Source organism: Cygnus atratus, chromosome 17 (assembly GCF_013377495.2).
Source record: "Cygnus atratus isolate AKBS03 ecotype Queensland, Australia chromosome 17, CAtr_DNAZoo_HiC_assembly, whole genome shotgun sequence".
NCBI lineage: Eukaryota > Metazoa > Chordata > Aves > Anseriformes > Anatidae > Cygnus > Cygnus atratus.
Genome location: NC_066378.1, coordinates 1,843,368 through 1,869,208, shown reverse-complemented (window position 1 = coordinate 1,869,208; position 25,841 = coordinate 1,843,368). Strand labels below are relative to the sequence as shown.

The 25,841-nt window shown below is 63.0% G+C and overlaps 3 protein-coding genes across 5 annotated transcripts; 2 read left to right on the top strand and 1 right to left on the bottom strand.

The window, feature by feature from the left end:
- Positions 1–244: 244 nt before the first annotated feature.
- On the top strand, positions 245–4,959 carry CABP7 (calcium binding protein 7). The gene is made up of 5 exons (XM_035571297.1): positions 245–353; positions 2,784–2,927; positions 3,904–4,016; positions 4,584–4,737; positions 4,818–4,959. Exons 1-5 carry the CDS (start codon positions 245–247, stop codon positions 4,943–4,945), a joined length of 648 nt encoding a protein of 215 aa, XP_035427190.1. The 3' UTR covers positions 4,946–4,959.
- A 5,144-nt stretch (positions 4,960–10,103) lies between these two features.
- ZMAT5 (zinc finger matrin-type 5) lies at positions 10,104–23,599 on the bottom strand. Of its 3 annotated transcripts, none has more exons than XM_035571287.2 (6): positions 23,508–23,599; positions 19,122–19,350; positions 18,373–18,435; positions 18,068–18,148; positions 12,908–13,022; positions 10,104–10,326 (listed from the first exon to the last, which is right to left on the bottom strand). In XM_035571287.2, exons 2-6 carry the CDS (start codon positions 19,246–19,248, stop codon positions 10,197–10,199), a joined length of 516 nt encoding a protein of 171 aa, XP_035427180.1. In that variant the 5' UTR covers positions 19,249–19,350; positions 23,508–23,599; the 3' UTR covers positions 10,104–10,196. The 3 variants fall into 3 exon arrangements, with proteins under 3 accessions (XP_035427180.1, XP_035427181.1, XP_050570113.1); XM_035571288.2 differs by having other exon boundaries at positions 12,908–13,019; XM_050714156.1 differs by having other exon boundaries at positions 19,122–19,353; positions 23,508–23,574.
- Positions 23,600–23,626: 27 nt separating this feature from the next.
- LOC118260806 (cytochrome b-c1 complex subunit 9) lies at positions 23,627–25,360 on the top strand. The gene is made up of 2 exons (XM_035571289.2): positions 23,627–23,833; positions 25,092–25,360. The coding sequence occupies exons 1-2, from the start codon at positions 23,693–23,695 to the stop codon at positions 25,137–25,139; spliced, it is 189 nt and encodes a 62-aa protein (XP_035427182.1). The 5' UTR covers positions 23,627–23,692; the 3' UTR covers positions 25,140–25,360.
- The last annotated feature ends 481 nt before the right edge of the window (positions 25,361–25,841 follow it).

Genomic DNA, 25,841 nt, shown 5'->3' with positions numbered 1-25,841 from the left:
CCGGGCCCCGCGGGGCAGCTCCCGGGGGGGCTCCGGGGGGGCTCCGGGGCCGGCCCCGGCCTTTAGGCGGCTCCTGGATGCTCGGCGCCGGCCCCGGCCCCCCCCCGCCCTGAGGCCGCGGGGACGGGCTGCTCGCCCCCGCCGCGGGGGGGGGGTGGGGGCCGACCCCGGCCCCGTCCCCGTCCCGGGTAGGGCGCGGATTTTTGCCGGCGAAACTTTGGGATTTCGGCCCCACGCTCCGAAGATGCCGTTCCACCCGGTGACCGCCGCGTTGATGTACCGGGGCATCTACAGCGTGCCCCCGCTGCTGGCCGAGCAGCACCCCGTGGACATCCCCGAGGACGAGCTGGAGGGTGAGGCCGTGGGGAACCCCCCGCGGGGGGGGGGGCCGGGGATGAGCCGGGGGGGCCCCGCGGGAGGGACCCCCCCACCCGCACCGCGGCCCCGGGTGGCCCCGGGTGGCCCCGTGCCCCCCACGCGCGGCACGGTGGGGCCGGTGGCCGTCCCCACGCGCGGCTGCCCCCCCGCCCCTGCCGTCAGCCGACCCCCCCGGGGGGGGGGGAGCCCACCCGTGGCACGCGGGGGTCTGGGCTGCCCCGAGAAGGGGGTTTTTCACCCCAAAAGTTTGGCCGCGGGATGGGGACACGGCCCCCGGGGAGCCGGCGTGGGGGCTGCGGCGTCACCCCCGTGCGCTGCTCGCGGCCCCCCGGCACCGCAGGGGAAACTGAGGCACGGGGCCACGCACCCGGGGGTCCCCAAACCCCAGTGTGCGGGGACGGGGGCTCCGCCACAGCTGCACGCCTGTGTGTGTGTGCGTGTGCGTGTGCTTGTTTGCAGCCCCCCCCCCCCCCCCAGCACGTGGACGTGTGTGCACGTCTATGTGCACGCGCACGGCCCCTCTGCAGGGTGTGTGTGTGCATGCACATGGGCCGTGTCACTGCAGCGTGTGCATGTGCACATGCACGGCCTCGCTGCAGTGTGTGCGCACGCACACGTGCAGCACCGGGGAGAGATGGGTTCACGTGCACAGCCCTGCTGCAGGGGGTGCGTGTGTGCATGCACAAGTGCAGCGTGGCTGCCAAGTGGTTGTGTGTGCACGCACAAGCACAGTGTCACTGCAAGGTGTTTGTGTGTGTGCACAAGCACAGCGTCACTGTAAGGTGTCTGTGTGTGTGCACAAGCACAGCGTCACTGCAAGGTGTTTGTGTGCACACAAGCACAGCATGGCTGTCAGGTGTTTGTGCGTGCATGTACAAGTACAACGTCGCTGCAAGGTGTCTGTGTGTGCACGCACAAGCACAGCATCACTGCAAGGTGACTGTGAGTGCACAAGTACAGCGTGGCTGCTAAGTGTCTGTGCACACATGAGTACAGCATGGCTGTCAGGTGGTTGTGTGTGCATGCACGAGCACAGCGTCACTGCAAGCTGTTTGCATGCACGCACAAGCACAGCATCACTGCAAGATGTGTGTGTGTGCGTCACAAGCACAGCACTGCTGCAAGGTGTACATGTGTGCATGCACAAGCACAGCATCACCTCAAGGTGTGTGTGTGTGTGTGTGTGTGTGCACAAGCACAACATTGGTGCCAGGTGTGTGTGTGCATGCACAAGCACAACATCACCGCCAGGTGTTTCAGGGTGTGTGCTTGCATGCACAAGCACGGCCTCACTGCCACGTGCATCTCTGTGCGCACACGAGCACGGCGTCACTGCAAGGCGTGTGTGTGCATGCACAAGCACGGCATCGCTGCAGCGTGTGTGTGCACAGCCCTGTTGCAGTGTTGCACACACACACACACAGTGTGCGGTGCACCAACAGGGCGCTTATGCCATGACCCGTGGCCCCTGAGACGCCCAAGGTGACCCCACGGGGGGGCCATGCAGGGGGGGCACCCGCTGCCGGCTCCCCCTGAACCTTGGGGCGTCCCCTGGCCCCGAGCCCCCTGTGCCCGGCTTGGGGGGGCCGGCAGGGAGAAGCGTAGCTATTGAGCCAGCAGGCCAAAACCCACCAAATTCAGCCCAAAACGCCTCGCAGGACATCTCTGATGGCACCCGGCTGGGCTGGGGGCTCAGAGCAGGGGGAAAACCACCCGGCATGAGACTTAATGTTTTTAGCACCGCTCCCAAACACGGCATTTTACATCCCGAGCCACGAGCGGTGACACCAGGGCACGCGGCTTTACCGGCTGCTGTGCTGGCGTGCCGCTCCCCGGGGACCCCAAAGGCCCCCCATCCCGGCGGCTTTGGGGCACGATGTGGAGTTTGGGTTGATTTTAGCACAATTCCGCGTTTCCCCCCAGTGAAAGTCCTCGCTTGCCGCATGCGGAGCCCTGAGCTCCCTCAGCCTGGCTCGGGCTCTGCTGGCCGGGGGAGATCCAAAAGGAAGGAAATCCCCTAAAAAGCAGCGATCGGGGCAAAATTGCCCCATGATGCCCACCGGTGCCTCCGGGAAATGGGGCCGAGTTTGGCTTTAGGGTGGCCAGCACCCACCGAGCTGCCCCCATCCTCCCGCAGCGCCCAGGGGCTGCGTTTTGGGCCAGAATCCCCAAATCTGCTCACTTTCTCCTTCCCCCTCTGCCCCACCGGGCGGCAGGGCATCGAGCACCGCGGGTTTGGGATATTTGGGGCTCAGCACCCATGCTAGCCCTGCGCTGGGTGCCCAGGAGCGGGACGCACCTGGCCCCGCCGTGCCTCAGTTTCCCCTCTGCAGGGGACGAGCGGCTGGCCTGGGGGGGCTGGGGGGGGCCGGGGGCAGCCGGGCTCAGCCCCGCTCCCCCCGCAGAGATCCGCGAAGCCTTCAAGGTGTTCGACCGGGACGGCAACGGCTTCATCTCCAAGCAGGAGCTGGGCACGGCCATGCGCTCGCTGGGCTACATGCCCAACGAGGTGGAGCTCGAGGTCATCATCCAGCGCCTCGACATGGACGGTAGGACGCCGGCACCGGACCCCAGCGCCCCCCGGCTCCCTCCGGTGATGCTCCCCCTTTTCCCCCACTGCCGGACTCGGAGGGCCACCCGGTCCGGGTCCTGCCTCGTGCCCGGAGCTTCATCCATCCTCCTCCTCCTCCTCCTCCTCCTCCCCCCCGCGGCTTCGTTTGGGAGGATTTAATGATGCTGGAACCATTCCAGGGTGGGACGGGTGCGCATCCTCACCTGGCAAACCCACTGGGATTGGGGTGCCCAGCCCAGATCCCCCACCCCGGGGCCAGATCCCGCACCCCGGGGCCATGCGCCCACTGCTGGCCGCCACCAGCGCCCTGTCCCCATCACTCCCGTACTCACCGGGACCTTAAGGAGCGCGTTAATTTATTGGATTCTTTTTTTTTTTTTCCCCATTTAAAAGCCTTTCAGGCGAGGCTGCCAAGCCGCGGCTCCCTCCATTACTCATCGTTAGTGCCGCCGTGACAGCCCTGGGGGCTGGTGTCCTCCTCCCCAGCCGCGGGACGAGGGCAGCCCGGCCCCACCGCTGCGGGGTTTTGGGGGCCTGGGGGGGCCGGGGCACCCGGTGGGCATGGGGGTCACGGCCGGAGCTGGGCTTCCAGCTGGTTCTGGGGGTCCCCATCTGATGCGGGGGTCCCAAGCAGAGCTGGAGGTCCCAGCTGGTGTCGTGGTCCCCAGCTGGATTTAGGGGTCCCTGTCTGGCACTGGGGTCCCCCAGCAGTGTGGGGACGCCGGTCGGTGAAGTCCCAGGGTCAGGGGGGGGTCTCTGGGTGCTGCCAGAGCCCCCAAAGTGCCAAGCCCTGGAGCGGGGGTCCCACCAAAACCACCAAGCCCAGCGGTGTCCCCCCAAAACGGTGCCGTGGGGACACTTCTCAGGGTGCCCATCTGGGGGGGACAGGGGACACGCTCGTCCCCGTGCCTGGGCCGGGGTGATGGGGTGACGGCCAACTCCACGTCCCGCAGGTGACGGGCAGGTGGACTTCGAGGAGTTTGTGACGCTGCTGGGGCCCAAGCTGTCCACCTCGGGCATCCCGGAGAAGTTCCACGGCACGGACTTCGACACCGTCTTCTGGAAGGTAGGGGGGGGTCCTGACCCCCCCTCACACTGGGGACACCGGGTTGGGGCTGGGTGGGGTCGGGGTCAGGGTTAGAATTGGGTCAGGTTTTACGTTGGGGTTGGGGTCAAGGTAAGGCTTGGGGTTGGGGTTAGGGCTAGGGTCAGCAGTAGGGTCGAGGTTAGGGTCAGGGTCAGGGTTAAGCTTGGGGTCAGGCTCAGGCTCTGGGTCAGAATCTGGCACTTGGTCAGGATCAGGGTCAGGGTTTGGTTGGGTTTAGGGCTCAGGTCAGGGTCAGGCTCGGGCTCCAGGTTAGGGCTGGGGTCGGGGTGAGGGCCAGGCTCAGGCTGGGGTTAGGATTGGGGTCAGGGTCAGACTCTGGGTTAGGGTCACCTTTGGGGTCAGGATCAGTGTAAGGTTTGGGGTCAGGCTGCGCCCTGGGCACAGCGAGCTGAACCCCGGCCCAGGGCCAGGCACCCTGGGGTGCTGGAGCACCCGGCCCCGCTCCGCCGAGGCTCGGGCGAGGCGAGCAGACCCCCACGGGGGGGGACACCCCGGGGTGCCCGAGCCCTCCCGCCTGCCCTGCAGTGCGACATGCAGAAGCTGACGGTGGACGAGCTGAAGCGGCTGCTGTACGACACCTTCTGCGAGCACCTCTCCATGAAGGACATCGAGAACATCATCATGACGGAGGAGGAGAGCCACATGGGCACGGCCGAGGAGTGCCCCGTCGACGTGGAGAGTGAGCGGGGGGGGGGGGGGGGGCCGGGGAGGGGGCGCGGGGCGGGATGGGGCGCGGGGTGACGCCGGCTGTCCCCGCAGCCTGCTCCAGCCAGCAGATCCGGCAGACGTGCGTGCGGAAAAGCCTCATCTGCGCCTTCGCCATCGCCTTCATCATCAGCGTCATGCTCATCGCCGCCAACCAGGTGCTGCGCAGCGGCATGAAGTAGGACGCCCGCGCCGCGAGGAGGACGCCCGCGTCCCGCAAGGGGACGCCCAAAAACCCCCCATCGGGAGGGGGACGGCCCCCCCCCCCCCCCCAACCCCGGCGCGGGGTGAGCCCGCGGGGCTGCTCGCACGACGCCCGGACCGCGGCAGAGCCGCACGCGCACACGAAACCCCGCCAGCAAGTACCAAGTGCATGCACTGTGCATGGAGCCCGCCCGCTGCCCCCCCCGAGCCGGGGCGAAACGTGCCCACGGTGCCGGCCCCCCCCCGCTGCACCACATCCAGCCCCTGCAGCTCCGTATTTATGACCAAACCGACCGCCCCGTAAGCAATACACGCGCCTGAGATGTGCTTTTTTTTCTATTCGGAGAGGGGGAGCGTTTGCATGGACCTCGCTGCCAAGGGCTGGATTACCCCCCCACCCCACACCATGCACCCCCCCCCCCCCAGCCCCACGCCGTGCCTCAGTTTCCCCAGCTGCCAGAGGGGGCTGCCCGCACCCACCGCCGCTTGTGGCACTCTGCGAGGACCCGCTGGGAAGAGCCGCACATCCCGGCAGCCTGGGGACCCCCCCCTCCGACCCCCCCAGCCTGTATGTAGCACCCGCCCGGGCCCTGGACCGGTTTGGATTTGGGTCCATTTCTCATTCTTTGGAGTTCTGTTTTTATTTTATTTTATTTTAACTTTTTCCTTCCTGGTCGGTCCTTTCCGATCTGAAATAAAACCGGGATTTCTGAACTGCTCGGGGACGCTCGGGCTCGGCTCGGGGGGGCGCAGGGCCACGGGAGCACCCGTGGGTGCTGCGGCCCCGCTCTGCCGAGGCCACGCAGGACCTGTGCAAGCACTGGGAGCCGGCTTCTTCCCCCCCCCCCCAGCCGGGCCCTGCTGTTTTACACCTGCGTTTGGTTCGTGTTTGAAGCCCCTTTGCCTTACAAAACGTGCAGAACACGCAGCGTAAGCGCACGGTCGCCCGGCCTCGCGGCACAGCTGGGGGGGGGCAGGATCCAGCCGGTGGCACCGAGGGCCCCGGGGTCACTGTCAGGACCCCCCCCCCCGGCTCCTGGTTTATTTATGGCGGGGGTCTGCCCCCCACGCCCAGCGATGCCGTCCCGCTAATGAGAACATCCCGCTAATGGAAGCACCCCGGAAATCACCTCTCCGTGCGCTCTGGGGGGTCCTGCAACCGCCTGATGGATAGCCCTCCCCGAGCCCCCAGACGATGCATTTTTAATGGCAAATAGATTAAAATAATAAATAAAAACACGGGGAGCTCTCGGTGCCGTTAGCATCACAGGCACAGCTGCTTCCCTGCAGGAGGTGGCCATCCCCGGGGCACTGGGGCTGCGAGCCGCCCGCCCGCTCCCTGCTTGGGATGTTCCGAGCTGGGGACACCCCAGTTTGGGTGCAAAACTGCTAAAAATGGGAATTTCTGGGCAGGGAAAGTTGAGGCGTGCAGGGATGGGTTCAAGGCGCGGGGATCTCGCAGGCGATGCCGTGGCTTGGTGCGGCACTGCCAGGAACCAGCTGCATGTTACTGGGGGGGGGATGTGGGGCTGGTTGGGATTTTTTTTTTCTTTTTTTTTGATCTCATATAATTTATCACGCAAATTGAACCGAACGTCCAAATGAGAAATGAAAATGGGAAGCGCTCCACAGCAGTGAAATCATCTCGGCTGCCTCGAAAAGAGGGGGAGGCTCCGCTCCCGTAATGAAATTTCATCCATCTCCCCGCAGAAACTTTTGCTTTTTTATGAACTGGCGTTTTCAGAGGAAACCATGTGCCCTCGGAGATGTATATACACACAGATATATTTAACCAGGTCTATTATAGATGCTGTGAATAAACATAAGGAAGGCGAAAAAAAGAAAAAAAAAAATAGGACAATTTAATTTGCTAGAAAATACAGCAACATAAAAGAAAAATTAGCTAAAAGGAAGAACGTGGTCCCCAAAGCTCAGCTTTTCAAAGCTGCTTAATTAATCTTAATGAGAATTGAAGGGGGCTTTCTCACGGCGGGTGTGGGGATCTGGGCTCCCGGCTCAGAAGCACCTGAGCGGCTCCGGGCCCCGGCGCTGGTCCCGGTGCTGGTGCTGCAGCCGGGGCTGCCTCACTGCGGCTGCCGCGAGACGGCGACGCGCCCCGCTAATTTAATTAAACGCTTGCTGGGAAAAAAAAAAATCTCCCTCTGCGAGCGGTTTGATGGTGGCGCAGCGGGACAAGGGGCGGCCGCGGGGAGCGAGAAGAACCCTGCCTGGGGGCTGCTGTCGGTCCCCGCTGGATGGTGCCGCGCCGGCAGGAAAACCACCTGGGTTTGGGGTTTCTGTAGCACTGTGAAGGGTTTTGGGGTAGGAAAGGGTATTTCTGTCTCTCTGGTCCTGCAAGCAGCGTGAGGTGGCCTCAGCCTTGTCCCTGAGCCTGTTCCCATCCCCATCCCTGCTCCATCCCCATCCCATCCCATCCCATCCCATCCCATCCCATCCCATCCCATCCCATCCCATCACCATCCCCATTCCCATCCCATCCATATCCCCATCCCATCCCTATCCCCATCCCATCCCCATTCCCATCCCATCCCTACCCCCATCCCCGTCCCCCTCCTCTCCCAGCAAGAGCTGCCAAAGGACGCCGGGCAGAGCCCAGCGGGGCTGCGCCTTGGCAGGGTCCCAGGAGCGGCTCATTTCCCTAAAAGCTTCCCGATAAATGACTCCCGCTCCACAAAAGGCACTTTGGCTCGTGCCATCGCTCACGGGCTGCAGCTCCTCTGCCAGCCCCGGCACGGCCTGGCCGGGGACACCGAGTCCCGGGGGGGAATGTGCTGGGGGGGCCGTCCCGCAGCATCCCCAGGGGACAGCAGCTTGTCTTGGGGTGATGCGAGTTTGGTGTCCTCACCCCTGGAGCTGAGAGCCCCGTCCTGCTCCGGCGTGTTCCTCCCTGCCGTGCAGCTCCCTGCGAGCAGCCGGCTCGGGCAGCGACGCACGATGTTACCGCGGCTCCGAGCTGCCAGGCACCCCCACACAGACCTGTGGTTTTGGGGCTCCTGCAGGAACACGGTGCCCAGCTAATCCCAATAGAAGGAGATCTTGGAAGCTTTTGCAGGAAAAAAAGGAAAACTCTTTTGATTAACCCCCTTCTCTGCCCGCAGCCTCCCCAGCCAGGCGCTGCTGCAGGCGCAGGAACCGCTGTCGCCAGCGGCTTTCACACTTCACTGGGAGCGGCTGCAGCCGGGCGCGTTTTACGCCGTGATTTTCATTTACATTTCATTTCTGCGGTTCGTCCGGCCCTGCCACACAGCTCCCTGCTGCTCCAGGCTGTGCGGCTGGAGACGCTTTCCTGCTGCGTGTGAGCCGGGTCTGGGGAGCGGCTTCGGAGCCATGGGCTTTTGGTAGAGCAGCACGGCCCAAAGCAGCTGCCCTTTTGGAGCCGGGATGCTCCAAAACACGCCCCGAGCGTGGCTGAGATAAGGCCACTTGGTTTGCGGGTTGCAAACGTTTGCAACCCCAAATTCGTGTATGTTTTTGCAAGTTTGCAAATCTCCCTGCTTTGGGCACACGGGTGGCACCGAGCAGGGTGCAGGGCTGGCAGCAGGGAAAGCAAAGCAAGTCTCGAAAACCTGGCCTGGGAACAGCAGAATATTTTGATGGTGCATTGCAAAATATCGTTGCAGAGGCAGGCGCAGGCACACGCTTCACGGCCACCCTCGGGATGTCTGCAGGAGAGAAGGGAGGCTTTGCTCTCTATTTTCCTCCGCCAGCAGCAGCTGTGGCCCCAGGAGGAAGGGACCCGTGCACGTGGCCGGCCTCTCGCTGGAGCCACTTGTCACCCTCTGAAGCTGGCGCTGCTGCAGGGGCGATGGGCTGAGCCCCCCCAGCCTCTCCCCGGGGGCTGCACCTCAACGCGGGGTGGGGGAGCAGCCAAACCTGCTCCCATGGGTGGCTGACAGTGGAGCCCGGCTGTTCACGTCCCCGCTCCGGAGCATCACAGCCCCTTTGGGGTTATTTTTGCCTCATTTGGCCTTCTGAAGGGGAACAGCCTCCGCATTCAGGGCAGGGGGTTCCCGTCCTGCAGGGGAGGCCGAGAGGTGCCAAATGGGTGCCGCACCCTTGGGTCCCAGCCCCTGGGCTCCCCCTTGACGAAGCCTGCAGAGCACAGGGCGCAGCAGCCCAAGCCAGAACAACGCTGGGAAGGGTAAAACCACCCCTGAGCGCACCCAGCCTCCGGCCACGCTCACATCCAGCCTCTGCTCGTGCCAAGGCGGAGGCAGCGCGGGTTGCCGCTGCTCCCAGGAGCCCCGGGCTGGGGCTGGCAGCTCCCGCTGCGCATCGCTGCCCGGAGGCAGCTGGCGGCCGCCGGCGTTCTCCGTGAACCTGGAGCCGCCGCCCGCACGCGTGGCCAAACCTGGAGTGCGCTGGCAGCGGCAGCGCGGCGCTGCTGGCAGGGCGCTGCTCTGGCATGCCGCGGCCACGAGCTCCGTGCCGGAGCCGGGCGCCGAGCGGGGCACACGGCCCTGAGCTCTGGGGGGGTGGCGGCCAAGCCAAAGCTGCGCCCTGCGAGCACCCTCATCTGCTCCCGGAGGTAGGAGGAGACGAAGAGCAGGTGCTGGGGCAGGCAGAGCGAGCCCCTTCCTCGTTTGCACTCCCCACGTTCACGCAGTCCCATTGCGCCCGATACTTGACTTTTATTTGCCACTGGCCTGATCCCAACGCCCAGTCCTGGCCAGCCAGCTCCCACAGCAGGGAGTGACCCGCAGATACTTGCCCCGTTGGCACTCACCCCTTACTTAATTTCCTGGAGCAGGAGGAGCCTCGGAATGTTTTTTCCTCCTTGCTTCTCACCTCCAGCGTAGTGGGAGCAGGAGCACGGGGCTTTCGGGAGCTCCCCGAGCTCTTCGTTAGGAGCTCCAGCACCTGAACCGAAGCAGTGTTACCCACTGCATTTAACAGAAGCAAACGTAAGTCATCAACACGGGAGGAAATATTAAGCAGCAACTTTTAAAGGCCTGCTTACAGCTGCCTTCCCCAACCTGGACGGGCTGCGCAGGCGGCAGCCGTGCGAGCGGGGCTGCAGCTTCGCTCCCCGTTTGGGGAGCACGGCGATGACCCCCGGGGACCAGCTCGACCCACCAGAGGCTGCCAGGCGAGAACTAACAAGGGGCTGCGATGGGGGGGGGGGACAATTTTATTAAAATAAAAGCATATGTCAATAATTCAGTGCCTTTCTCAGGCGAGGGTGACGTCCAGCCCCAGCAGGGCGCCTCAGCCCCACTGCAGGTCAGGGGGCAGCGGCCACCCCCCAGCCGGGGGGGCCTGCAGGGACGGGGGCAGCTCCTGTGGCGGCGGCCAGCCCGGCGGGTACTGGAAGGGCACTGGTTTCTCAGGCAGGGCGCTGCGGAGATGGGAGAGGAAAAGGGCAGAGATGAGCCGTGGCTGACTCGGTTCGAGAGCATGGTCCCGCCTAGGGACGCTGCGGTGTCCTTGGGGGGTGAGCCTGCCCGTGCCCCCTCTGCTTGTCCCGAAAATAAAGCCTCAGAGGAGATGAAGGGGAGCAGCAGAGGATGGGTTCGGCCATGGGCACGCAGGTGTGTTCCCCCCCTCTCAAACCAAGAGCAGAGCTGCCTGCCTGACCCCAAAATCCCATTAAATAGCTGCTGTTTGCCAGCCCCGTGCACAGCAGCAAGACAAGGTGTGAGTACCACCTGCAGCGGGGCTCTGCGGGGGCTGCAAAGCTGCTGGCGGGGGGCACGGCCCCAGAGCAGCGCTGACCCCAGCCCCTCCGTCCCCCAGCTGCCCACAGCTCCCTGCACAGCTGAGTTTTGAGTGAGCCACATCAGCAGATGTTTCCGTGATCTCTTCCCGAGCAGCCCTAATCCCAAGGCAGCTGCACACTTCCCAAAGGACAAGGACCCCTCGGAAGCAGAGGAGCTGCCAAAATGCCAGGGTGTTTTCACAGAAGCACCCTTCACCAGAGGGAAGAGGCTTTCTCCTCCAGCTCGCAGCCTGGGGAACACTTTTTCTCTCTCCCGCTCCCATTTATTAGGGGAGGCTGCTGCAAGCATCACGCGGGACAGAAGTGCAGAACGAGAAGCATCGCTCCCTTGTCTCCAGCTGGAAAAAGAGCTGGGCCGGGACAGGTTTAAATCCCCAGGAAATGTGCCCTTTCCTTAATTCCTCAGCACAGGAAACTCACTTGTCCTTCAGCACAAGCCCTGACAGCAGCCTCCCAGCTTCCCGGGCCTCTCGCTCTGATCCTGATGGTTCCTTTTAATTGCGATGCCAGAAGAAACGTAATTGCGCTCCCTTACATAATGCTCCGGGGGAGCAGCACCCTCCTCTCCCTGCAGGGCCGGCGACGTGGCCGAACGCCAGCTCCGCAAGTCAAGTGCTGTGTTTTCTGAGCAGCCAGCGCAGAGTGAGGCCACCTGGCCTGAAGCTTCTCCCCTCGGTGGAGGCTTGTCTGCAGCGAGGCATTTCCCCGGTTACACGCGGGTCCCGCGGCAGCGGGCAGGGAGCAGGACAGGGCGCGCTGCGAGGCGGAGCGGCACGGCTCTCCCGTAACGAGCTGCTCTGCGAGCTGCAGAGCTGATCGATAGGGAGGATGCTGTCTGGGCACTCGATTCCCCGGGGTCTCATCGGATACGAGCGCTGCCGGAGGCCCACCTGCTGCTGCAGCACTCAGACCGGCCGCCCCACGCGGGTTCTCCGGTGTTGGTAAGGGTCAGGGCTGTTCCCTTCCCCCAGGCACTAATGGGGTCCCCTCCCCTGCCCTCGCCCATTTCCATGACATCTCCCGGGGCCCCGACCCCTTCCTGATGGAGGCAGACAAGGGGGCTCCGTGGCCGTTAGGGCGGGGACACGCGCTCCAAGCACAAGACCTCTGGCAGACGAAGCGAAGCGCACCGCTGCTCAGAAGGGCAACGGCGGGGCTGGAAAGGACACGAGGGGAGAAGAAAGGTGACGGCAACGGACACCGTTGAGGCCAGACACGGCAAGAGAAGCGCAGAAGAGCTGGTGCTGGTTTGCTGCAGCAGATGGTCTCGGGGCCTGTGGGGGCGGAGAGGCTGGGTGGAAAGCAACAACCCGAAAAACGCCGGGTCTGGTGCGTGCTTGGAGGCAGCAGGGACCAAATAATGGTGGGAGGCTGGGAATTCTGCTGGGTATTGTCTGCAGGAGAGGATCTGTCCCGAGATCGAGGGATCTTGGGCAGGACAAACAAAACAGGTCAAGCCAAACAGGGGAGGGAGCTTGCTGCTGCCGGCGAGCACGGCTGCAGGGCGAAGAGCAGCCAGGCTGATGGATGGAGGGAGCAGAACGCAACGCGCCCAGACAAGCACCAGAAGGAAGATCCTGCCCAGACCAAACACGGAGAGGACAGGAGCAAACATAAAAAAAAAAAAAAAAAAAGAACAAAAGAGAGATTTGGCACCTGCCCAAATGTCAGCCAATTAAGCCTGCGGCACAGTCAGGTGAGTGAGGGAACAGCAGGGACCCGCAGGCAGGCGTCCCGCTGCCGTGAGGAGGAGCTAATCCCACCCTCTGCCTGGCGAAGGAGAAGGCAGGGACGGGCAGAGATGCGCAGACAGGGCAGGCAGAGGATGGGGGAGCTGGCAACAGATGAGCCCAGCCTCCTGTCACCCACAGCAGGCATCAATAACTCAGTGCCGCCGCCGCTGCGGCCTCCCAGACACGTCTGTGCACGCTGCCAAGGGCACAGGGGTACCCTCTGCCTGCCTTCCCCGGGGGAGCAGCCGCAGGCAGCGGGACCTGCCTCGCCCCCCACGGCGTGGGGACGCACGTGCACGTGTCCCCGAGGCAGGTGTGCCACGCTGGGTCTGCGTGTGGGTCCCTGCGGGTGCCAAGAGCACCGTGCGGCTCTGGTATCAAGCTGGGTGGCAGCCCTGGCCACCTGCATGGTCCCCAAGCCCTCTCGTGGGATCCCACCTCACTGGGATGCCCCCAGCCCCCGGTACCTGTTGCTCTGCACCGCGCTCAGCCTCTTTGCCCTCTTCTCCAGCCAGTCCTCGATGGTGCCAAGCGGGACATCGGCTCCCTCCTGCCGCAGCTCCTTCAGCCGCTGCTCCCCTGCTTGAGAGAGGGCTGTCAGACGCTCGCCCCGCACCCCTCTCGCTCCATTACCCCCAGAGCTCATCACCCTGCAGAGTTTCTTGGAGTCGAGAGTTTGCAGTTTGCCCGCAGCACCCCCTCCTCCTCCGCTGCCTGCCTGCCGTCGGACGCTCACCGGCTGGAGCGCTTGGCTGGGGGGCAGCTGGCATCTCCCCAGGGCTGATCGCTGCCTCCTCCTCCTCCTCACCTCAAGCACTCCCAAGCAGCTCACAGGAGCTCCTGCATTTTCTCCTGCAGGCTGGAGCGAGCAGGGCAGTGCCAGCAGAAACCTTGGCTGCCCACCCAGAGGCAGGGCAGAGGCAGAGCAGCCCGTGGTGCTGTCAAGCTTCGCCCCCCCCCCATCACCCAGGGGGGCGAGTAGGGCAGCCCGGTGTTCACCAGCACCTCTCACGGTGCAGAGATCGGCCACGGAGCTCCCCGGTGCCCCCCGACAGCAGGGACGGAGCAGCAGCGGGTGCTCGCACGCCCTTGGCACAGTCCTACTCCAAACGGACGCTCGGCGCCATCACACCTCCAGCCTAGTGGGAAGTTCCCAAGAGGGAATGTGATACTTCGGGAAAAATATGATATTAACAAAAAGGACGCCGAGGCAGCTGCGTGTCGTCCCCCTTTGCTCACCAAACCCTCCGGGGACAAGCGCTTTGGGGACCCCCGATCCCACCTGGAGATCCAGCAGTGTCCCCCTGGTGCCGGCCACCTGCAGCCGTGCCCACCAGGAGCCGGCGCCGCGCCTCGCCGCCGTATGTCACGCCTTTTAGGAAAATATTATACGTTTCCAGACAGGGTGTGAAATTAATATCGCTTGGGCAGAGTGAAGGATCACTCCATCCCAGTGGTGGCACCCAATTATTCATCTGCCTGTTGAATATTCATGAGGACGGCCCTGACATGCGACACAATGTGCAGCCCGAGATGGATAATTTGTCACCCGGCCTTTCCAGCCGCTGGGAGGAGGTGACGATGCGCTCGCCGCCACCACGAGGCGAGCCCGACGTCGGGGCGCTGCTCTGCAGCCCAGCGATAAGGACGCCGGCTGGAAACGGGGCTGTTCAGGTCTCCCAGGGTTCTCCTGGAGGAGCAAAGTGCCAGCGGAGCCGCGCAGGGCCGACCCAGAGCCTGAGGGCAGCGCGGGACACGAGCTGTGCGGTAAGCTGGGCGTTTGGCTCCAGCTCGGACACGTTAGCCTTCCTCAGCAGCACCGACCGCGGCCACCTTGGGTCCCTTGGGTCCCAGTTTCTCCCCCTGCTGAGGACCGAGTGCCTCCAGCACAGCAATGAGCGGTGCGGCCGGGCCGGGAGGCAGCGGGTATGGGCACACGCCTGGCTCTCCTGCCAGGACACGTGTCCGTCAGGGGCACATCTCTGCCTCATCCTCCTCCGAGGTACGCACGTCCCATCTGAGGGCCGCCAAACCCTCCAGCAGACTGCACACGCTCCCTGAGTGCCAACAGGTGCTGCAAGAGGAAATTCGGGACCACAATTAGCGGCCCTCGCTCCTTGTAAACGCCCATGCAGCGAGGCAGGGGTGAGGGCCCTGCCTTCTCACCGGGGTGTTTGCCTCAAAGCCTAATTACAGCCAATTAAAAGAGCGGCTGAAGTCATTATGTGCCTCTCTAATGATGCCGGAGTAGAATTCCGGATTTACCTTTCCTCCCCGTGCACCTTTTAGCACGAGCTGCCCCCGCTCCGAAATAAAACCAAGGAACCCCCAGGCTTTGACTCGCAAGGAGCCCGAGACACACACCCAGCCCGGCTCAGCGGGCCGACGTGGATCCTCCTGGACCAGGCACCGCCACCAGCACCGAGCGGGCCGCCCAGCAGAGAGCCTGACGTGTGATCCTTCAGCTCCCTGCCTGGACGGGACGCGGGGGCTGCCCAAACTCCCCCCCCGTGCACAGGACCAGCAGCAAACGGCGGCTGAGGGACGGGGCCGGTGCCGCCCTCGACACGAGCACCTTTGCAGGTCGCCGCCTCGCAGCCAACGATGAGAGCGCGCTCCTCGTCCCGCTCCCCGCCGAGCCCAGCGCCCAGCAGCCTCGGCCGTGCTCTCCCAACCGCCGGGATGGGTCAGGAGCACTCACCCAGCCGTGCTCCTCCTCTCCCTCGCAGCTCCGGCTGGCCGGGGCTAACCCACGGGGCTGCCCCATGGCGATGCCGCAAGCAGGAGCGACGCAGAGCAGCAGGGAGCCCGTAGCTCCAAGCAAGACGCCGCCGATTTGACGGCGACTTTTCCTGACGTGAGTGTACTAAAGACGACATCCTGGAAGCGTCTCCGTGGTGAATGATGCGGCAGATGCAGCAGGAGAAGGCTTTGATGCGGTAACAGCTGGGGATGTGCCTCTCTCCCCGCTGACGGTGGGAATGTTGCTTCCTTGTGAGCGTATTCTACCGGGCGTGGAACTGCCAAAGCCAAACTAGGGCACGCTCTGAGCTCTTACAAAGTGTCCAGAAATGTTCCCGTTTAAGCCACACGACTAGCGCAACCAACGGGGTGAGCTCCCCATGTTAAGAAGGCCAAACATTATAAACACGGTGACGTTTCCTTCGGCTGTTAACCAAATGCATTGTCAGCAAGAGAAACCTGCTGCCAGAGAAGTACCAACACCACGCGCCCCACAGGGACACGAGGACGTGCTGGACGAGCACCGAGCCTCCTGCAGACCAACCTGCCATCACACACGCTTGCTTTAAACTCTCTCCTCAGCCTCACCACCTGAGACATTGATAATTCGCCGCCTAAGGAGTGGTGTAATGTCCCCACGACACATCCGACGGCGGCTTGGCACCCGTAGCCGTTCGTTCCGTCCGGACTAGCGAGTTACGTACGGGCTCCACCGCTCCTCCCCGGTGTCCTGCTGAGCTCTGCCCTCCACCAAACCCCTTCAGGCTCTCTGCAGGCTCAGCTGGTCAGGCTGGGGGGGGGCTGCGTGATCCTCAGCTTGGCTCACACGGGATTTCTGTGGAGCACCACCAGGAGAGAGGCGAGCAGGATTTCCACGGGAGAGGCAGGCAGGACTTCACTCCGCAGCCCGGCGCTCGGCACGGAGCAGCACAGCCGAGGAGGAGGCACCCTGCCGTCCCCCAGCCATCGCTCCTCGAAGCCTAATTGTTTAATTAAATGTTTGACTTGGCAATACAAATGCGAGGTTTCCAAGTAATCTCCCAGGACTCGGCTCTCTCCTAGCCAATTCCCCGCTCCCACCTGACCCATCTGACACAAGTCAATACTCGGGAACACGTGTAATTGGCAAGGAAGGCCGCCCGAGCGCAGAGCAGCTCGCCAGACTTCCCCTGCAGCTCTGCTCCTCTCCAGGGAGCTTTCTCTCCCCCTGCAACAAACAGCCTTCGGTGCCTGGAAGCGCCGCGGGTTCCTGCGGACAGGCTGATGTCTGCCGCCGCCCCTGGGAGCCGGGCACGCGGCCCTGCAGCAGAGAGGGGTGCTGGAGGGGCTCTGCAGCCGCCCAGCTGGGTTTTATGGACTGCCAGCGCTGCTCGGCCATCGATTCAGGGTCGCCCTGCTTGCTCAGCAGCAGGAGGGCTGCAAGGCTCCGCAGTGCCTGCCTTCCTCCCGCTGCCCGGGGCAGCGACGGAGCCCTGCCTCCCCGAGCCTGGGCCCTCCGAAGGCCAGCAGGGAGCCCCGGCCCCGCACGCACCCCAAACCCCATAGGCACGCACACTTTCAACACTTCAGCCTGTTTTTGCCAAACTTGTGGCAAAACAGCAGCTGGCTGCAGCTCGCAGGCTGAGCTCTGCTCGGAAGCTGGGCTGCGGCAGCCCAGCGCTGCTGTGCCCAGTCCTGGGCTCCCCAGTGCCACTGGGGCTTACTGGGGGGAGTCCAGCAAAGGGCCACGCTGATGATGAAAGGTCTGGAGCACCCAAAACACAATGGGAACGGGAAGGCTCAGGGGGATCTCACCCGTGGGGGCGCATACCCAGCAGATAAGATGACGGAACCAGACTGTGCTTAACGGTGTCCAGGGGAAGGGGAAGAGGCAATGGGCGCAAAGTGAAATACAGGAATTTCCCTTTAAACTTGAGAAAATACGTTTTTACTGTAAAGGTGGTCAACCACTGATGCAGGTTGCCCACAGTGGAGCTCCAAGGTGGAGTCTCCATCCCTGGAGGTACTCAGAGCACCCCCGGACATGGCCCCGAGCAGCCTGCTGTGTTCACCCTACCTGCAGCAAGGGAGGGCTGGGCCTGGGTGGTCTCCAGAGAGGACCTCAGGCACTCAGTCCTCACTCACAACACTTCACTCACATTTTCTCTAAGCACAGGAGCAATGAATATTACAGGAAAACAGAGCTGCATTCTTTTTAGGGCAAGGAGGCAGTGCTCTCGGCAAGATAAAATTCTCTTGGTACAAAAAAATGCTCCTGCTCTCTTAGTACAAAAAAAAAAAAAAAAAGGAGCCCACTCCCTGCAGGGGAGCAGGTGCTATTTGCCTTCCGCCCAGGCTCCAGTTCCACCCTACACCACATCAGCAGAGGCTGTTTCTGGATCCAGGACCCCATATCCTCCCCTCCGAATAACGCATCTGGTCGTAGCTAGCTTCTCACGAGAGTGGAAGCAGCAGGTCCTTGGTCATAACAGAGAGTCACAGGGGGAAGTCAAATCCATAAATTCAAGGGGAAGCGATGTACCAGTGCCCTCTGCTGCTGACAGTTTTTATTCCCTGACTGAACAAAACCCCAAGGGCTCGGAAAGCCCACCCTCAGCTTCAGATGCTCGCTGCTAAGTGGTAGCGGCACTGCTCAGCTCTTCAGGTTTGCGTCTGTGCCAGCAGATCAAGAGCGGCAAGCATCTGAAAAACGGCAGCGCTCACAGGCAGCCCACCGCCTGGCACAGCCAGGGGAGGCAGCCGGGAGGGACCCACGTTCACACACAGCACAGGACCACGAGCTCTCGCTGCACAGCTCCTCGTGTGCCCCCCGGCAGCCCATGCTCCCCGCAGCAGCTTCCCCCTTCCTCAGAGATCGCTGGGCAGCTTCTGGTTCCAGGACTCACCTTGCACCTGGGCGCTCAGCTTCTCCAGGTCCTGCTCTGTCATGTGGGAAAATCTGCAGTTGGACCCGAAATCACACTGCCCTGCAACAAAAGCCACGGAGAGCCCCGTGAGAGCCGCACGCACAAGGCCCTCGCACGGAAACGTGCCTGCAAACCCAGGATCCGCAGCGCTCAGGACGCACAGACCCAAGCCCTTCGCTCCCTCCAGGGAGGACACACACTCCAGGGCTCCCCTGAGCAGCCCCAGCAGCTCACGAAGGAGCTGCGGTAGCTCGGGCAGGTATTTCCAGCTCAGAAGAACTCACCTGTTTGCAGAAACTTCCGACATGGTTTCTTGCTCTGCTCCTCTTGCAGGATGGCAGCAGCATCTGGGGGTGATGAAAGACAGAACACGGGACAGGGTCAGACCTCCTGCACGGGGACACCCCGCCAGTCCCATCATGGTCCCATGCAGGTCTGCTGACTAACGGGAAGACATTTTACGTGATAATTGTGAACTCCAGCAAACAGACAGTCCCCATCTACACCCCAGGCTTCAGCTTTTCATCAGCTTCCTGATAACACCTTCCCTCCCCATCCAAGTGGAGCAAAAGAAGCACGACGGAAAAGCAAGGACTCTGCAACACTTCTGTGGAGCACAGGCAGACCAGGCAGGTTAGCGGGGCTCTCAGAAACCCCACGGGCAGGCCCCACTGAACCCTGAGCTGAGCTTCGAGCAGACCCCAGTGCCGTGGTCCTTCACCTCCCAGGGATGTGCTGGGGAAAGCCCCATGCTATGGCTGCTCCCATGGGCTGTGGAAGAACTCGCACCGCCTGATGTGAATGTCTGGAGATGTCCGGAGGCAAGACGAGACAAACCGTCAGCGCCGGGAGGAGGGATTTTACCAATCAGAGGAAAATCAAGGGCTGCAGCTGGGGGAGAAGAAATGCACGAGGCAAGCGCATTCAAGTCCCCGACTCACTGCCACAGACCGGAGGGAACACAAAGGATCCCTGCTGGCTTGGTTTCACCCAATGCCCCAGCCCCGGGACAGAAGGGGCAGGCAGCACCCACCTCGGAACAAGTCGTACCAGGCCCTCTTAGCCCGGAGATGCTGCACTCCGTTGAGGTGTTTCTTCCTGTTGTGGAGGTTGTCCTGGAAGGAGCGGTCGCAGTAATCACAGAAGTACCTTTTCCCCATCTCTCTTCCAGCAGAGCAGCCTCAGCGCCGCCCGGGAGCCATCAGACATCCTCGCCCCGCGGACGGAGAAGGACGTGCCGGAGGATCCAAGATTTACAGCGCCTGCTTCCGAAGGAGAACAACTCCAATCATTTAGGGTTGGCAGGCGGAGGAGGGGGTGAGACCCGACAGTACATACCCCTGCCCATCGCGGGCTGGCAAGGCAGCGCCCGCTGCGTGTGCGCGGGGGAGCTGGCTCCCGTCTCCCACTCCCACCTCCGTGGCTCTGCCGAGCGACTTCCCCGTGCTGCAGCACCCGGGGGGCTCAGCCCGCAGCGGCCCCGCGAGCCCGGGGCTCCACGCACAGGGAAGGTGGCCGCAGGGGCCACCCAGCTCCAGAGGCCGAGGCCACCGCAGCAGCCGGGGCCCAGGATCCCAGCCCGGGGCCACAAATCACAGCACAGGCGAGAGGAAGGAACTTCCCCGTGTCCAGCCCTGCGAGGGGAGGCAGAAACCGAGGGATGCCGTGGGGACGGCAGGCCGGCTGAGCTTGCCCGTGCTGCAGGAGGGCTCGCAGGGGTGCCCTGCTCCCAGGGGTGCCCTCCCCATCCTGCCCAGCCTAGGGCAGCGAGGTGCCCCTGCTCTGCCAAGCGCAGCACCCGCAGGAGCCGAGCCCTCGGGCGCAGCGGTGAATCCGGCCCTGCAGGAGCCGTGAGCTCTCTCCTCGTGAAATCGTGGCACCTGATAAACGCCGAAGATGGATAGGCCGGCAGATGAGCTCCCAGAGCAATTCTCCGGCTTTAGACGCCTTGACAGCCAAACGCGCTTAACAAATAGCGTGGCGAGCAGCGCGAGAAATAAAGATTTTGTGAATAAAAGCCGGTCAGAATCAATCGCAGCCTCCCTCAAGTCCCCAGGCCCGGCGGGCAGAGCAGCACCAGGCGAGCCCTGAGCGCGGCCGAGAGCTGCTGCCGCGAAACCAGGTCCCTGAAACCCCCGGCGCTCACCCCGGGGCACAGCCTCCTCCGTCTGCACCCAGCCGTGGTGCGTCCCGCAGACATCTCCGGAGTTTGTTGAGTCGGGCTGCAGGCCCTCACATCGCAGGTAAAGCGTTGGCAGAGTCAGCCCAAGCTGAAATCTCTTCACTGCAATTTCCTTGCTCCCTCTGCTACACCTCACGTTGCTCCAGCTACACCGCGCCGACGCTTGGAGGTGCAACTCAGCCCGGTTTGGGGGCTGGAGGTCTGCAATTTGGCTTCCCCAGCCCAAGGAGCCCCAGCCGAACGCTGCTTAATGAACATTACCCTGTAATTGCCCCCCAGTCCTCTACCAGACCAGCCCCGAGTCGTGCAGCTGGCCGTGGGGCTGCTGGCAGCCAGAGGGGCGGCTCCGGCCCTCGGTGCCCACCGGCAAGCTCTGCTGCGGCTTTTAGGAACCGAAACATCTCCCTGCCCCTCCTCCTGCCACGGCCTGCCGAGGTTTCTGGTAACACGAAGGCTTCCTGCTTCAGCCCCGACTCCCGCGCTGCTCCTCTGCAGAAGCAGCCGCTGTGAAGGAGGGAAAACCAAACCGGGCTGTGCAGTGGTCCCACACAAATCCCCACAGATCCTGATGGGAATTCTGCCCGCAGAAGCCCAGCAGCAGCCGGCCTCTGAATTCAGACTTACTTTCATCGCCCTGACAGCGATAATCGCAGCAGAGAAAAGCGCCTACGGATTTCGGGCAGGCAGAGCCCACGTCCCAGGGGAGCTGGCTCCCAAACTCTCACAGCAATTCCCACTGCGGGGGATGAACGGAATAATAAATAAAAAAACACGCAGTTAGAGGAGCACCAGATCCTGCCAGAGATCTCCCCTCCGCAGATTATGCCCAATACGTTATTTTCATCTTTTTAAGGATTCAATTGCGTGGATTATCCGGGCTGGGCCCTGACAGCTCCCCGCTGTACCAGCACGCCGCAGCACTCGCGCCGAGCGAGGACGCAAGGAGAAAAGCTGCTTCCGAGCAGCCCTGCCTAACCTACTTCCATTCTCCCGGCTGGCTCCGACGGTAAACAAAGAGCATTATTCAGCTGAAAACAGTGCCTCTGTCTAACGGAATCCATCACCGTCATTAGGAAATAAAGCAAACGTGGCTGCTTTATGAAGAACCGCCTCAGCCTGGCCAGTTTCCTTTTAATGTTTTTAGACCCTAATTTGCGATTGAATTCAGGCAAACAGACCCCTCCTGCACCCACACGCAGCCACGAACGACTTCAGACGGGCTTTGTACCAGATTAAAAGTCTTTCTGCCTAAATCCAATTACAAAAATCAGGGCTTTGTCTTCTATCTCGATGCTTTAAAGTATTAACAGAAGAATCCTCCACCTTAAGCCCTTCGGAGCGGTGTTTTATAAGAAATGCCACGTTCTGAGACGAAATGGAAAAAAATTTCCGTGTTCTGCGACACCCAGCAGGTGTTTCACTCGGTAAAACTCGAGGCACGAGCCCGCGTGCATCGCCTCGCGTTTCCTCTCTTGGATTCCTGCTCTGCCAGCTGCAGACCTCGTTCAGGACTCTGAGGCTCCTCGCGCTGATCGCCCTGGGACGAAGGATCCCCCGATCGAGAGGGACGAAGGATCCCCCGAGCAGAGCGCCCAGAGGCCTCGCTGTCAGGGCCACGGCCCCAAGCTCCTGAGTTCTCAGCCCCAGCTCGGGGCCGCCCCAGCCACTTCGGGTCCCCGGGTGTGAAGCTGATGAAATCCCGGTGCCAGGCTGACGGTGCTCAGCTGCCAGTTTAAACGTGCTCCTACCTCTCTGGGGACGCACAAAAAGCCCGCGGCACCTTCGCAGCGACGGAGGGCCGGGTGAGTTTCCTTTACACCCGGTGTAAATCCGTCCTGGCACCAAGCTAACGCTCACACGGACGCGGCACAGCGGCGGCCGCTCGCAGGCAGGTGGGGCAGGTCTGTCAGAGCCAGCCCCAGCACCGACCTTCGCAGAACCATCACCGAGCTGCCCGAGGGATCCCGACACCGACCTCGGTGCCAGGCGGGGCGAGGGCAGGGACGAGGCACCCGCCAGCCCCTGTGGGTCGCGCCAAGGCGTTTCGCAGGCCCTGGCCCAGGACCCCCCGTGAAGGCCAGCGACCGAGGAGCTGGGACAAGCGAGGCGATGGCGCCGGCCTCACTGGGACCTGCTGGGAACCCGCGCGGGTGCTCGCCCAGCAGCGGCCCTGCGGTGGGGCGCCTCCAGCATCGGGATCCTCGTCCTGAGCACGCGTCTACCGGGGGCCGGCACGGGCAGGGGCAAAAGCAGGGGCAGGAGTGGGGGCAAAAGGAGGGGCAGGAGCAGGGGCAGGGGGGCAGGAGGAGGAGCAGGGGCAGGAACGGGGGGAGAGTTGGGGCAGGGGCAAAAGCAGGGGCAGGAGTGGGGGCAAAAGGAGGGGCAGGAGGAGGAGCTGGGGCAGGAATGGGGGGAGAGTTGGGGCAGGGGCAAAAGCAGGGGCAGGAGTGGGGGCAAAAGGAGGGGCAGGAGCAGGGGCAGGGGGGCAGGAGGAGGAGCTGGGGCAGGAACGGGGGGAGAGTTGGGGCAGGGGCAAAAGCAGGGGCAGGAGCAGGAGTGGGGGCAAAAACAAGGGGAAGGAGTGGGGGGCAGGAGGAGGAGGAGCAGGAACAGGGGCATGGGCTAAAGTAGGGGCAGGAGCAGAAGTGGGGGCAAAAGTAGGGGCAGGGAAGGGGCGGGGGGAGGAGGAAGAGGAGGAAGAGGAGGAAGAGGAGGAAGAGGAGGAAGAGGAGGAAGAGGAGGAAGAGGAGGAAGAGGAGGAAGAGGAGGAAGAGGAGGAAGAGGAGGAAGAGGAGGAAGGGCAGGAGGACGGGCAGTGGGGCAGAAGCAGGGGGCAGGAGGAGAAGGGGCAGGAACAGGGGCAGGAGGAGGAGGAGAAGGAGGAAGGGCAGGGGGCAGGAGGGGCAGGAGGAGCAGGAGGAGCAGGAACAGGGGCAGGGGCTAAAGTAGGGGCAGGAGCAGGAGCGGTGGCAAAAGGAGGGGCAGGGAGGAAAGAGGAGGAGGAAGAGGAGAAGGGGGGGCAGGAGGAGGAGGAGGAGGAGGAGGAGGAGGAGGAGGAGCAGCAGGAGCAGGGGCAGGAACAGGGGCAGGGGCAGGGGCAGGAGGAGAAGGAGAAGGAGGAAGAGCGGGGGCAGGACGAAGAGGAAGAGGAAGAGGAAGAGGAAGAGGAAGAGGAAGGGCAAGGGCCCGTCGGCAGCAGCGCAGCGGCCTCCAGCCGCCCCCCTCAACCCCGCTCACCGCCCGCGGGGCCTCCGCGCCGCGCCGCCGGCCGGAGCCGCGCCTACAACTCCCAGCATCCCCCACCCCCCGACTCGCGCGGCGCCTACGCCTCCCAGCGTGCCCCGCGGCGGGGCGGCGCCTACACTTCCCAGCCTGCCCCGCGGCGAGGCGGTGGCGGCGCAGGCGCAGAAGGCGCGGGCAAGATGGCGCTGCTGCGGCAGGCGTACAGCGCGCTGTTCCGCCGCACGTCCACGTTCGCGCTCAGCATCGTGCTGGGCGCCGTCCTCTTCGAGCGCGCCTTCGACCAGGGCGCCGACGCCATCTTCGAGCACCTCAACGAGGGGGTAAGGGCGGGCCCGGGGCCGCCCCGCCGCGGGGACGGGCCCTGAAGGTCAGCGCGGCCCTGCCCGCGCCTCGCGGCGCTGCGGGCCCGGGGCAGGCGGGGGGCGCGGGGCCGGGCCGGGCACCGAGCGCGGGGACCCGCGGGGCCTCTCCGGAGCGCTTCGGGCGGCCGCGCCGTCCGCCGGTGCCGTGCCCTGGGGCGGCGTTCGGCCCTGTCAGCGCTCGGGGCCCGGCTTCAAGGGGAGGCCGAGGCACCTCCGCGGCCGCGCTGCTGCAAGGAGCTGCCCCGCGTCCTCCGTCCGCTGCTCGGCCTCGGGACCGGCTCGGAAGTCCGCTGAGAACCGCGCGCAGAGCGGTGGTGTCGCCCCCTCCCCAGGGGCTGGAGGAGCTCCGCCAGAAGCGGCGACGGAGCTGAGAAAATTCAGCGAGAACAAGAGCAGGGGCCCCGGCCCCGGCCCCTTAGCAGCAGTCATTGCCGTAACGTTACGTTCGAACTTTGCGCTCAGCTCCCTCTTTAATTGTAGCTTTAAGCGTCTACGCGTTAACGTTTTCTTAAGCGGGGATTGAAAACAAAATGAACTTTAAAACAAATTAAAGCATTTTCTGGAACAGACAGGAAAGCACCGCACGCACGGTGTTCCCGATAGCCCTGATCACACCACCAGATTTCCCAGCCGGGTCCCTTTGTGCGTCCCGCATCTCCCCAGGCAGAACGGCCTGCTCGTGGGGGGCCAAGTCCTGGCGCTGAGCGGAGCGCCCCTGGCATCTCTGCTTTGTGGAGCCAGAGAGCAGGGAGGGCTCCAGCCCCTGCCCTGTCTGTTCTCAGAGCCTCTGGGTGCAGGGCGCGCGCACCCGTGTCAGGATCAGCCTGGGGAGCTGAGGCAGGGCAGCACCCACGGGCCCTCCCAGCACAGACAGCGTGCTGCTCTTTGCGAGCCCCGTAAGAAGGGCAGGAAGGCAGAGAGGAGAGCCAGAGGGGTAAGAGGACAAAAGGTTCCACCAGGTCTGTTCCGCGTGAGCTTCGTGGACGAGGAGCAGGCTGGTGGCACTCGGCTGCGTGTCCTGAAACCTTTGTGTTGCGCTGGTCACAGCGGGCAAGGGGCACACATAGGACATGTGCCCCTACAGGTTCTTCTGTCCCCTAGTGTCTGTTAGCGATGTAGGTTTCGTAACAACTTGTTTTAAAGTGAAGCTTTATCCTAGTACCACTGAAACACGAAGTAAGATAATTTTCTTTTTTTGTTGTTTGTTTTTATACAGAAACTGTGGAAACACATCAAGCACAAGTATGAAACGAGTGACAACTGAAATGCTCAGCAGCAGGATCCAGTCTGGAGTGGCAAAAAACACTGCAGAGAAGGATTTGGTCTCCTGAAACCAGCTGGATCAAAAGGGAATTGGGTTCCTGACCACCTCCGAGCCAGATTGTATCAGCCACCTCCTGATATGATGTAAACTGCGTTGGACTCAAGGAGTTCTGCTGCTGTGTTGAAACTTACTGCGTTAAAATAAAAAGTTCCTGGCCCCTGTCTCAGGCTCGTGTGTTTACTCGATTTGTCCTTGGTTCTGCCTGTAACTTCTCTCTACCTAGGAGATGAAGGATGCTGAAGCACAGGCTCAGGTCACTAAGGAAGCTGTTCTCAGCACGGCGTGAAAGCGCCTACACAGCTAGGGTCCGTAACAGCACCCTGGGCTTCTGCCTGAGGAGAGCTGTAAGAGGGGCAAGGAGCTGTCTGCTTGCTTCCAGCCTTGTCCAAAGAACAGGGGCTTAAATCAGTGGCTTAACCAGGCTCTTTCAACCCATTTAGTTTTTCTATGCAGGCCTGTGCTGGTTCTTGGCCCCTCACCATTTCACAGCAGTGAAAGGGCAGTGAGAAGCCTGTCCTGTGAGGATCTGGGGGGCAGATGGGCAACTCTCATCCTGTCACCTGCTCTTTGCCCTGGTCCGAGCCTGCTGCTGCAGCACACGGAGACCGCGTCTCTCCCTCCTTACTATATTTTCACTAATAA

What these genes read in the sequence shown, in the direction of transcription:
- CABP7 (XM_035571297.1), top strand. Translation starts at nt 245, where the DNA reads ATGCCGTTCCACCCGGTGACCGCCGCGTTGATGTACCGGGGCATCTAC. An exon ending in TCGACACCGTCTTCTGGAAG is followed by an intron (nt 4,017 to 4,583) that starts GTAGGGGGGGGT and finishes CCTGCCCTGCAG; the next exon opens with TGCGACATGCAGAAGCTGAC. An exon ending in GTGCCCCGTCGACGTGGAGA is followed by an intron (nt 4,738 to 4,817) that starts GTGAGCGGGGGG and finishes CTGTCCCCGCAG; the next exon opens with CCTGCTCCAGCCAGCAGATC.
- ZMAT5 (XM_035571287.2), bottom strand. Translation starts at nt 19,248, where the DNA reads ATGGGGAAAAGGTACTTCTGTGATTACTGCGACCGCTCCTTCCAGGAC. An exon ending in CTGGTACGACTTGTTCCGAG is followed by an intron (nt 18,436 to 19,121) that starts GTGGGTGCTGCC and finishes CATCACCCCCAG; the next exon opens with ATGCTGCTGCCATCCTGCAA. An exon ending in GCTGAGCGCCCAGGTGCAAG is followed by an intron (nt 13,023 to 18,067) that starts GTGAGTCCTGGA and finishes CCCTCTCTCAAG; the next exon opens with CAGGGGAGCAGCGGCTGAAG.
- LOC118260806 (XM_035571289.2), top strand. Translation starts at nt 23,693, where the DNA reads ATGGCGCTGCTGCGGCAGGCGTACAGCGCGCTGTTCCGCCGCACGTCC. An exon ending in TCGAGCACCTCAACGAGGGG is followed by an intron (nt 23,834 to 25,091) that starts GTAAGGGCGGGC and finishes GTTTTTATACAG; the next exon opens with AAACTGTGGAAACACATCAA.